Source organism: Sorex fumeus, unplaced genomic scaffold (assembly GCF_029834395.1).
Source record: "Sorex fumeus unplaced genomic scaffold, SorFum_2.1 ptg000063l, whole genome shotgun sequence".
NCBI classification, from domain to species: Eukaryota; Metazoa; Chordata; class Mammalia; order Eulipotyphla; family Soricidae; genus Sorex; species Sorex fumeus.
In genome coordinates this window covers 45,691,580-45,703,916 of record NW_026606120.1, presented here as the reverse complement: position 1 = coordinate 45,703,916, position 12,337 = coordinate 45,691,580, and the positions used below count along the sequence as shown (strand labels likewise).

Below are 12,337 nucleotides of genomic sequence, written 5' to 3'. Positions count from 1 at the left end.
CCGGGCAGACACTACCCAGCAATAAAATGGCCCCATATTTATTTCTCGACTCACAATTCATACTCCACTAGTTTAAACAAAGGATGCAAGGAAGCTAGATATCATAAATGAAATTGTGTCTCTGGAGGTAAAGCGCTTCAGTGATTTCTTGCTTTATAATTATTTTTCAATTACAATACAAGTGGTAAGCGTTTAAGTTCCCACTGGAGTGGTACACACCATTTCATTACTACTAGAAACCAAAGGAATGTTCCGGGGAAACAGACCATCATCACTGAGCGAGGTGGAGTCTAGCCAAAACCCCAGGCTCCTTTCCAGATGCTGCAGATCAGCTAAAATACCTTGAAAGGGCTTTGGCTCTCTAGATACTAGTTTTCAGTCTTTTCTGGGAACTGGGGGTTTTTACTGGAAGGCAGTTAACTATTTCAGGAAACGTTCCTCAAAATAGGTGAACATCTCTTTCCAGACCCACTGTTTTTCAGGGCCCCTTTTCTGCTCCTCTCACACACAAAGCAAGGAGTGTGCGTTGAGTCCTGTACTTCTTGGCGGCTCAGCAGCAACGGGACCCCTTCCCTTCTCCTTCCTCAGGCTACTGTACTGTGGGCCTGCATCCCCAGGGACTACACTGCCTGCAATGACGCAGGGCCCGGGGGCAGGTCCAATAAGCAGGATTTCATCTGTTGTAGCTCCTGGATCTCATCATCCCCCGGGTCACAGTGCAGCAGCAGGACCTTCTCTGCCCTGTAGATTGTGCTCAGGGCTTCGGCGACGGCACATCTGAAACAAAGGAGGAGAATGCGCACATGAAGCTGGCAGGTGCTGCTCCAGGCCTCCTCACCCCGGGAGGAACGCATGGGCACAAGCCAGAGTTTTTGTCTTCAAGGATCTTACATGCCAGAGGGCAGATAGGACATTGCCGCAAATACTGGGCCTGGCCTCGTTTGAGAATAAAGTGGGAAGAAAGGATAAAGGGCCTGTGTGTACGCTCGGCGCTAGCCTGTGGCCTCTTGTGTGTGGCTAGGGGTGGCCCTGCCGGGAAGGCCCACAGATTAAACCAAAACCAACAGAAGGGCAGAAATATTTCAGGAAGCTAGGAAAGAGTTACTCTGCAGCCTCTGATCTGCTACATAGCTTAAGGTTTACTTAGGAACCTTCATTTAATTACAATGTCAGCATTTTCGGTCAGAGTTGAAAACATTTTAGAACAAGTCCTTGGCATTCTCCAAATTATTCTTGGTGACTTTGAGGACCCTCTGGCCATAAGTGGAACCAAAGAGATAGATGAAAAGTCACCCGAGGTGGCAGTAGGCAGGAGAGAGGACAGTGGGGAGGGCACCTGCCTTGCATGCAGGCAACTGGATTCGAACCCCAGTATCCCATATGATCACTCCCGCGCACCGTCAGGAGTGATCCCTGAGCACAGAATCAGGAGTCGGCTTTAAGCACTGCTGAGTGTGGTTCCCAAAACAAAATGGAACTAAAGTCAACTTGGGGAGCTTCCTTTTAGAGTAACCAAGTGTGCCTGTTACCTAATTATTCATCCCTGACAGTCCCTCTCAGCCCAAACGGGCAACCTCAGTCTCAGCAGCAGGACCGCCATCAGTCATAATCTCTTCTTTTCTTTTTTCCTTTTTAAAGAGACAGCCTTTATTTAAGGATAGCTGAATAAAAAAATAGGCAAAGTAGGGACTGGGGGATAGTACAGTGGGTAGGGCATTTGCTTTCCATGCGGCTGGTCCAGCTCTACATATGGTCCCCTTAGCACCATCAGGAGTGATTCCTGAGACCAGAATCAGGAGTAAGCCCTGAGCAATGCTGGGTGTGGCCTCAGAACAAAACAAAACAAATTTGGAAGAATGACCCAACCTGCGCCACAGTAGAGGTCCCACACCACAACCCCTGAATGTCTGCTCGAGGCTCCCCCTTGCCGGTGAGGTAAGTCTCTGGCTGACATCACTCCGCAGAAGGCAGGCACTCTCCTTTCTGGCTGGGTTGCAGCAGCCTCCACACCTGACCTCTGCCACAGCTTCTGAAGCACTGTGAAGTTCTATTCCTGAAGTACAGATAGTCCCAGCAAATCTCATGCTGCTCACAGTTATATTTCCTGTCACTGGGTGCAGACGAGCAGAGAAGGAAAAGAGCAACCCTCAGCCTAATCCACAGAGTCTTCCAGGGAATCTAATTACAACGTCTACTTCAGGGGGCTGATGGTGTGGTGGGTAGGGCCCTTGCTTTGCACAGGCTGACCCAGCACCCCAAATGGTCCCATTGGCACTCCCTGCCAATGGGAGTGATTCTGGAGTGCAGAACCAGGAATAACCTCTCAACACTGATGGATCCCAAAACCAAACAAACAACCCAACCTCCCCAAGAAACCCAAAGACTCATCCTTAGCAGGAACACTTGAAAAACCAATAGGGAAGCTGCGTAAAAGTCCTTCAAGTTCAGTGAGCTAAACAATAACATGAAAGACACAACCAAGACCAAGCAGCTCTGGAAAACCCCAGAAAATGCCTTTAGTGACACCATGATGATGAGGATGTCTAATAAATTCAAAGAAGCGATGGCACGGGTGGTCAGCAAAGCATGAGACAGTATGAGAGCAGAAATGAGGAAACTTTATGTAGAAATGACAGAAATAAAGAAGATGGTAGGTGATATTAAAAAAATTAAAGGAAAAAGGGAAACTGGGGACACTGGTGGTGGGAAAGGTACACTGGTGAAGGCATGAGTGTTGTGTGGCTGAAACATGGTGCTGTATGGCTGGACATCGTATGACTGAAACCCAATCATGGACAACTTCGTAACTGTTTATCCCATGGTGATTTAATAAAAATATTTTTTAAAAAAGTCATTAGAAGCTCTGAGCGGCAGAATAAAGCAGCTGAGGAAAAACACTGAAAAGCTCCAAGATGAGATAGAGAAAACATAAGATGAAAATTGTTTGAAAAAAAAAAAAAACAAATAGCACACTAGGGAACTATGGGATGAGAGCTCAAGAATATAAAAACCAACAGAGTCTCTAAGGACTAGGCAGGCGAATTTGATGAAGAATAGTTAAACTTGTAGTTATATACTTCCATAGCTGAGGAATACAGACAACCAAATACAAGAGTCCCAAAGAGTCCCAGAGAAAATAGACTCAACTAGGAAAACTCCAAGACACATTATGCTCAGAATGAAAAGGACAGAGACAAGATATTGAAAGCAGTAAGGTCAGGCTCTGGTATGCTACTACAGTGGGTAGGGCATTTGCCCTGCATGTGGCTGACCTGGATTTGATTCCTGACATCCCATATGGCACCCTGAGCCAGGAGTAATTCCTGAGTGTAGAGCAAGGAGTAACCCCTGAGCATCTCCAGGTGTGACCCCCCAAAAAACAAAACAAAACAGAAAAAACAAAAACAGAACTCATGTTAAAAAAAAAAGCCCATAAAATCCACAGCAAACCTATCAGATGAGACTCTATGGACTCATATATTTGTAGAAGAGAATGGAGAAATAAAGTACAAAAATGGAATAAAATCAATACCTCACCAAGAATACTCCATCCAACTAGGTTGTTGTTCATATTTGATGGAATGATACACAACTTCATAGACATGGCTTAGGAAACTCACAGTCTTAAAACTACTTTTGCAAGAAGCAAGGCAAGCTTCCTCCCTCCCTCCCTCCCTCCCTTCCTCTTTTTGGGTCATACCTGGTGATGCTCAGAGTTACTCCTGGCTCTGCACTCAGGAATCAGGAATCAGTCCTGGTGGTGCTCAGGGGACCATACGGGATGTGCATGGTCAAATCCAGGCTGGCTGCGTACAAAGCAAATGCCCTACCTACTGTACTATAGCTCCAGCCCCCTCTTTTTTTTTGGGGGGGTATCACATCTGCAGTGCTCAGGGATTACTCTTGGCTCTTCACTCAGGAATTACTCCTGGGGTTCTTGGGGAACCATGTGGGATGCTGGGAATTGAATCTGGGTGGGCTGCATGCAAGGGAAGTGCCGCCCTCCCTGCTATACTATGACTCTGGCACCTAAAGGACTTTCTTTCTTTCTTTCTTTCTTTCTTTCTTTCTTTCTTTCTTTTTTGCTTTTTGGGTCACACCCGGCGATGCACAGGGGTTATTCCTGGCTCATGCACTCAGGAATTACTCCTGGCGGTGCTCGGGGGACCATATGGGATGCTGGGAATCGAACCCGGGTTGGCTGCGTGCAAGGCAAACACCCTACTCACTGTGCTATGGCTCCAGCCCCTAAAGGACCTTCTTTAAAGGACAAACTTCCCAGCATGTGGCACTGAGTATGGAATTCACTCATAGTTGCCCTCTCCTAGATTAAGAAAGGCATGTTTACTCCTAGCTTGAATTTTATACATTTTTAATAAAGAATTAACGTCTCATTTATATTGAATGTTCTATGTCTGATGAGGTTTTATTTTTACATCCATAGAGATTTTTATTACTATCTTTTATTTATTAATGCAGATACCTAAGCAGTATCAATAATATAATATTTTTCTAATATAGGGACTGGAGAGATAGTACAATTAGGGCATTTGCCTTGTACCTGGTAATCCCTGGCACTCCATAGGGTCCCCTGAACCCACCAGGAGTGATCCCTGAGTGCAGAGCCTGGAGTGAGCCATAAGCACCTGTGGCCCCCAAAACCAAAACCAAATTTCCCCCGATATCAAGCCAACATTCTCCTTCTTTTTTGGGGGGGAGGGCACAACTGTTGGTGCTCAGGGCTTACTCCTGGCTCTCCGCTCAGAGATCAGTTCTGGTGAGGATCAGGGGACTATATAGTGTCCTGGGGATCAAACCTGGGTAGGCTGTGTGCAAGGCAAGTGCCCTGCCAGATCCAATATTTTATCCCTTCTTAGGATAAAACACACTTAGTATTTTTACAGGCCTATTTAGATTTTCCCCTTGAAGTTTTCTTTTTTCCTTTTTGGGTCACGCCCAGCAATGCTCAGGGGTTACTCTTGGCTCTACACTCAGGAATTACTCCTGGCAGTGCTCAGGGGACCATAGGGGATGCCTGGGGATTGAACCTAGGTTGGTTTGAAATTTGTAAATTCCGGTGTCTCAATAAAAATGGTTTAAAACAAAACCAAACCCCCCAACAAAGCTACTGAAAAAATCAACATATTATTACAAGAACATGGTTAGCATTTGGCCTAATTGTGTATAATGCAGTGTATTTTCAGCTGCCTGACAGCATGCAAGCACTCTTACCAGATGGGAACTGGATGAATTATTGAATGAAACATGAATTATTAAATAAAAATTTGAATTTTATTTAACTTTTAAAAAAAAGAATTGGAAAAGTGATAAAGTGCTTTTGGAATTTAATGATTTGTATTTAAAAGGAACCAAGTGTTGACAAAGATTCACTGGCTATAATGCAAACAAGCAGGAAAATAGAGCTACTAATACTGAAACATTACTGAAATAATTGCAGGATACATGAGCCTTCTGTTGTAACAGCCCTCCTAGGTGCTGTCATTGATGCTCAAACTGCTTCTTTCCTAAACACACTGTGGCACCTTGAGCAACATTTACTCTTTCCTGTTCCTGCCTAAATACATAAAACAAAACACCAATGGGAAAACTCACCTATCTTCCCCTTAAATGTTTCTTACAGATAGAATTTTTTGTTGTAGTTTTTGGGCCACACCTGGCTGTGCTCAAGGCTTACTCCTGGCTCTGTGCTCAGGGATCACTCCTGGTGGTGCTTGGAAGACCAACCGTCTCGCCACTGGTTGACCCTGGCTCAGCTGCTTTGAAGGCAAACGGCTTACTCACTGTACTCTCTCTGGCCCTAGATATAATGTCAATCTTTCCATTCACTAGTTGTGTAGACTAAATTTTTTTTTTCTTTTTGGGTCACATCCAGTGAGGTACAGGGATTACTCCTGGCTCTGCACTCAGGAATTACTCCTGGCGGTGCTCAGGGGACCATATGGGATGCTGGGAATCAAACTCAGGTCGGCTGCGTGCAAGGCAAATGCCCTACCCGCTGTGCTATTGCTCCAGCCCCCTTCTTCATTCTTTTGAGTCAAACAACAATACACCCAAAGGGAACTGAGTCTAGAGGTTCATAGTAACAATAAAGAATTCAGGAATGGAGCAACTGACGTACCTAAAATATGAAACAGATGAAACTCTTAGCTGATGCTTGCAATAAGCTCTATTGAGCACATGGTCACAGAAGTAATACTTTTTTTTTAAGCTTTTTATTTTGGGGTTATTTATTTTTGTTTTTGGTCTACACCTGGTGATGCTCAGGGAACTACATAGGATGCCAGGGATTGAATCCAGGCAAGCACCCTGCCCACTGTGATATCTCTCCAGACCCATTTTATTTTATTTATTTTTTTTATGGGCTGGAGCGACAGCACAGCGGTAGGGCGTTTGCAATTCAAGCCACCTGCCTGGCCGAGCCGGGTTCAATCCCTCCACTGCTCTCAGAGAGTGTGGCAAGCTACCGAGAGTGTTTTGCCCGCACGGCAAAGCCTGGCAAGCTACCCGTGACGTATTCAATATGCCAAACACAGTAACAACAAGTATCACAATGGAGACGTTACTGAGCCTGCTCGAGCAAATCGATGAACAATAGGAGGACAGTGCTACAGTACTATTTTTTTTAATAGTTGTTCAATTTTTTTTAAAAAAAATTTTTTATTAGTGAAACACCATGAGGAACAGTTGTAGACTTACAAATTTTTGTGCTTGGCTTTCTCCAGACCCATTTTATAATTCAATTTTTGTTTTCTGAGTCACACCCAGATGTGCTCAGGACTTATTCCTAGCTCTGTGATCAGGAATCAGTCCTGGTGGATTCAGGGGACTATGACAAGCTTGTCTGAAATTTCATACCCAATGAAGTCTGGTCATACCTAGCACTTTGAGGCGTCCTTTCATCAACAAGTTTACAATCATGATCATCTTTTGATCACGAAAAGCAAGATTTGCATTGTTTTGCCAGTGCCAGTGATATCTTCAACAAATTTTCAGTTAAAGTTGAGAAACCATCCCAGAAATTACTTTTATGTCCTTGTTGATTCTTACAGCAACTCTTCAGTATGATAACATCTACAGTCATACAAATGGCTCTACTAGGACTTCTGTTCAATGTTTTGATGTAACACAACAAATCAGAAAAGAACTGACTGTCCCTTGAGCATATAGCTTCTTATCTCCTTCATCGCATCTTATGATCAAATTTTAAAATACTTAATTTTTTTTGAGGGGTCACACCTCCTGGTGGTGTGACCACCAAGCCAGGGCTTGCTTCTGGCTCTGCACTTAGGAGTCACTCCTGGTGGGGATGCAGGGGCTCAAACTCAAGTTCGAAAAACAAACTCAGGCTGGGTGCATGCAAGGTGAGTGTTCTATCCACTGTACTATCTCTCCAGGCCTCTTTCAAATACATTTTTTTGGGGGGAATTACACCTTAGAGCTGTCTCTCTGGCCCCTTTCTTTCTTTCTTTCTTTCTTTCTTTCTTTCTTTCTTTCTTTTCTTTCCCTTCCTTCCCTTTCTTCCCTTCTTTCTTTCTTTCTTTCTTTCTTTCTTTCTTTCTTTCTTTCTTTCTTTCTTTCTTTCTTTCTTTTTCTCTGCTTTTTGGGTCACATCCAGCAATGCTCAGGGGTTACTCCTGGCTCTGCGCTCAGGAATTACTCCTGGTGGTGCTTGGGGACCATGTGGGATGCCGGGAATTGAACCTGGGTCAGCCACGTGCAAGGCAAACGCCCTATTTTCTGTACTATTACTCCGGCCCCATCAGTTTTATCAAGGCAGCTTTATCAAGGCAGAAGAGTCCATCCAGACATACTGAGATCAGGGAGTTCCCATGATCTTAGCTACAAAAGCGGATGAGTCTTTTACTTATTAATCCTATTTAATAACCTTTAACACAAGGCTGGGGAGACAGTATAGTGGACAGGGTGCTTGCCTTGCCTGTGGCTGACCTAGGTTCAACCCCCAGCATCCCATATGGTTCTCTGAGCTCTGCTAGGAGTGATTTCTGAGCACAGAGTCAGGAGTAAGCCCTGAGCACCACCAGGTATGGCCATAAAACAAAACCAAACCAAAAATTTAACACAGAATGTCTGGTTTTTGTTTCTGAACCATCCCTGGTGGTACTTGGGATAGTTCTGGATGGTCCCAGGGGATGGTATGGTATTGGGGAACAAACCCAAGGCCCTGCATACAAATCCCGCGCTCCAGTCCTTTGAGCATCTCTCTGGTGCCTTCTTTATTATTTTTGTGTGCAGGGGCCCAGAGTCAGGTTTCACATACTGCGAGGCATGCACTTTTGTCAATGAATCACCCCGACCCCAAAACAACAAAAAGAACAGAACTGGGCATGGAAATGGCTCCAAAGGATGGTGCACATGCTTTGTCCATGTGAGGACTGGGTCTGATCCCTGGTACTGCATGGTCTCCGAGCACAGTGGGGATTTACCCCAGAGCAGAGCTATGGGTACAGTCTGAGCACCACGGGGTGAGGCCCGACCTCTGCTTCCATTGTGCCCCATCCCAAACCTGAAAGGAACAGAGTCAGGAAAAAGAAAGCGCCCTAGAGTTGAGGTACTGAGCATGAGATCCCCCAGCAAGGACCGGGAAGAACTACTCTGACAGTGGGTGTGTGGGGCCAGTTTTCCCAGGGGACCAAGAAACCCCATTTAGAGCCAGGTGCTTTCCACAGACTTGCAGAAGGAAATTCAAGAGCTTCAAGTTTGCCAGTGAAAGCAGAAATGAAGGCCCTCTCCTGGAGGGGACGTGAGTTTCAACATGCTCAAACACACTGTGGGAAAGGAGAGCCGCAGGAGAGTCTAATGAAAGGTGCGGCAGCATATCCTGGCCGAGCTCTAGCACCAGGAGAAAGACTCACCCATTGAAAAGGATCTGGGCCAGTTTGAAGAGCTCATGGCCCATTTCAACACTGGATGGTCCATGGCGAACCTCAACCACTTGGAGACTCTTCCGTAGGTGGGCGGCCGATTTCTGCCAGTCCCCTGCCAGGAAAGAAGAATCTGGTTCTGGCAAAGAACCACCATCAAGCATGGAGAACTTTTCAGGGTGGGGAGGGTTAAGGGGGAGGGACAGCAGACGGCTAAAAGGCAGACAGGTTTGGGTCACAAGTACACACGCCAGCGGGTTTGTTGCTCAAACTCACGCAGTACCTAAGGCAGCATAGGCCTGGGCCAGCGCATCTGCGATCTCCCCCACGGTTGTGTGCTCCAGGTACAGGAAGCTCTCTGCATCAACTTGGCAGCCCAGCAACACTCCAATGGCTTGCTCAACTGCTAGAAAGGAAAGTGGCCTTGTTAGGGACAAAGCCCAAGTTAGGAGAGCTCAGTCCGCACTGTCTACATTGGTGAGGCTGAATCGAGCCGCCTGCTTCTGTCTCCTCAGCTGTCACCAACCCACAATGTCTGTCCCCAGAGAACTCCTGGTTCCTCATGCGTCCTCTTCCCACAGAAAAGGACGCCAGGAAAGCACCCCCCCACCCAGGGTCTGACTGCAGTTTAAAGTGGAGTGACCACATTCCACTGTGGTTATTATTTCTTTTGACCCTGAATTCTGAGGGAAAGGTCAACTTTCTGAAAGCAGGAAACATAAATTCTCACAATGGCAGGCTCTCAGGCAGTTTTCAAGGGTAATGAGGAGTTCTACAATTCCCTTTCTGGGGAAAAAAAGTCTCTCCATTGGAACATGCCCCGCTGCTCTCTAGAAGACAGATGAGGCCCTGATGAGAAGAGAATATTCTCCCTCTCAAGTCTGGTCATTAGCCCTGGAATCAAAATAAAATGATACCGTACCTCTGGACTGTTCCAAGCTCATGGGTGTCAGCGATCACCCTTCAGGGCACTTTAACTAGCTATCTGATGCGTAGGGAACCGGGAGCTGAAATCATTTGGCCCCTTTTCAAGAACATGTGAGCTGGTGAGGGTTTGGTCTCACTGGCTTACACAGCCATCTTGTGGCTGGCATGGGGATAATTAAATTCAACTCTTCAACCATCACTGAGCTTTTTTTCTGAGTCCAAGGTGATCTCAGAATGGAAAGGACTGGAGGATCAAGGCAGGGAGTTGGTCTCACCTAGTTTACCATTTCCAAGGAGCTTCCTGGCCATCTTGATTTGCTGCCGGAGGTTCTGTAAGCGAGCGATGAGGTGATCGCGCCTGACTGGTTCCGCACAAGATGAGTTGCCACAGCTAAGAACATCACCTCCCTGTGGAAGTCAGTTTGGTCTTTATTCCTGCACCAGAGTGGGCTAGTCACACGGCATGTGCTCATGCTATCTGATTGATCTATTCTTCTGACAGGATGGGAAAGACTGCAGTTAGACCCCAAGATCAAAGCCCACTGAGCCTCCTCCTCCCTACCGGCTCCCTTCCTTCCTTTTATTGGGCCATGCCTGATGGTGCTCAGGGGATGCTCCTGGCTGGGTACTCAGGGCTCACTTCCTGATGGTGCTCAGAGGGCCATGAGGTGCCAAGTATTAAACCCAAAGCTCTCACATGCAAGACATGTGCTCTAGTCTGCTAGGAAATATAATTTTTGCAACCAAACTGGCAGAGTGCAAAATTTCTCTTTAAAACCCCACACTTCTCTCTGGGGACAGAACTCTGGATGACAGACACATTTCTAGTGATCATGAAAAAACCTAAGAAAACCAGTAGGAATGATCCGTGGTGAAGTCTCATCACATTTGACTTTGAGTCTGCAAGTTGAGACTTTTTTGTTGTGGGGGCCATATCCAGCAATGCTCTGGCCTCAAGGAACACCCCTGGAAGGGTTTGGGGGACCATATAGGGTGCTGGGGATAGAATCCAGGTTGGCTATGTGCAAGGTAAGCGCCCCACCTGCTGCTATACCATCTCTTCGGCCCTGTAACTTCAGCTTCCTAATTAACTGGGTCCTAATTAACCATCATCCAGAGTGACTGATGGCTTCCCAAGAATACCCTATCCATTGATGAGAAAAATCTGCTCAGGTAGGTATCTGCTGTTCCTTAGCAGCTGATACCCATGGTCTCCTCTGGCAATGGCGACCTGCTTTCTCCTGAGGACCCACCAACCCTCCTGTGGGCAGTGCTGGCAGCCAAAGGTGTAGCACATGCCGCTTGTCTGTTCATTCCTCTCTCCCAAAGAGGGAGAAGAAAATGACGCGGCTCTGATTTTCCTTCAGGTATGAGCATCAGGTTAGTCAAACACAATGGTACTGGTGGCAAGAAATGTGCACAGGTTCGGGACAAGTGTTGCGACATTTTATGACTGAAACCCAATCATGAATAACATAAATCTCACAGTGATTCAATACAAAATTAATTAAAAAATAATAAAACACAATGAAACTTTTTTTGGGGAGAGGGGCACACCCGGCAATGCTCACGGGTCATTCTTGGCTCTGCACTCCGGAGTCACTCCTTGTGGTACTTGGAGGACCATATGGGATGCTGGGGATTGAACCCGGATCGGCTGCTTGTAAGGCAAGAGCCCTACCCACTGTATTATTGCTCCAATCCCTCAGTGAAATTTTGGTCCAGATCTCAGAACAGCACCTGTTTTTAACCTCTTAGGCAGAGGGACTAAGAGACTGAAGCCGCCAGCAGCTACAAGGCTGCCCTGGAGGAACCTAGGGCTGAAGAGATAGTACTGGTGTTAAGGCCTTGCATGCAGCCAACCCTGTTCAGTCTCCAGCACCACCTACAGACCCCCACGCACTGCCAGGAATCGCTCCTGACAAGATTACCAGGAGTATTCCCTGAGCAATGCCAGATGTGGCCCCAACCCCCCTCTATTTCCCTAAAAGGAGGAAAGGCAATGTGAGGATGGAGTTGGGGAAATGAAGCTAAGAGAGGTAGGGAAAAACAATTGGGTCATAGGGGCTAGCGAGTACAGTGGGGGGGCGCCTGCCTCGCATATGGCTGTCTCACATATGATCCCTCAAGCCCTGTCGGAAGTGAGCCCTGAGCACAGAGTGAGGAATAATCCTGAACATAGCCAGCTGTGGCTCCAAAACCAAACAAAATAGTAAACTAAAAACTGGTATTTAAAAAAAATGGGTCTTGGGGACATTGAGTCCGTGGATCAGGCTGTATCAGAAGCACATCTGTCTGGCATCTTCCTTTTTCTTCGGTGCCACATCCAGTGGTGCTGAGGTGTGTGTGTTGGGGGCGGGGGGGGGGGGAGTATGTTGGAATGGAAGGGGAATGGGGATGCTGATGCTCAGCTCAACAGTGTGGTCTGATGGTTGGATGCCTGGGGGCCATGCAGGCTACACTTGGCAGTGCTGGGGGCGGGGGGCAGAGCAGAGAAGGGTGCTGGG

The 12,337-nt window shown here is 46.7% G+C and overlaps 1 protein-coding gene across 1 annotated transcript in view; it reads right to left on the bottom strand.

Moving 5' to 3' along the window:
- SMYD4 (SET and MYND domain containing 4) overlaps positions 1–12,337 on the bottom strand; it is a 48,576-nt gene continuing 36,239 nt past the window's right edge. The window contains exons 8-11 of the mRNA XM_056128082.1: positions 10,106–10,238; positions 9,187–9,306; positions 8,895–9,018; positions 1–777 (exon numbers count right to left, since the gene is read on the bottom strand). Of these exons, the coding sequence (XP_055984057.1) occupies positions 621–777; positions 8,895–9,018; positions 9,187–9,306; positions 10,106–10,238 (534 nt within the window). The 3' untranslated portion in view covers positions 1–620. The remainder of the gene's footprint in view (positions 778–8,894; positions 9,019–9,186; positions 9,307–10,105; positions 10,239–12,337) is intronic.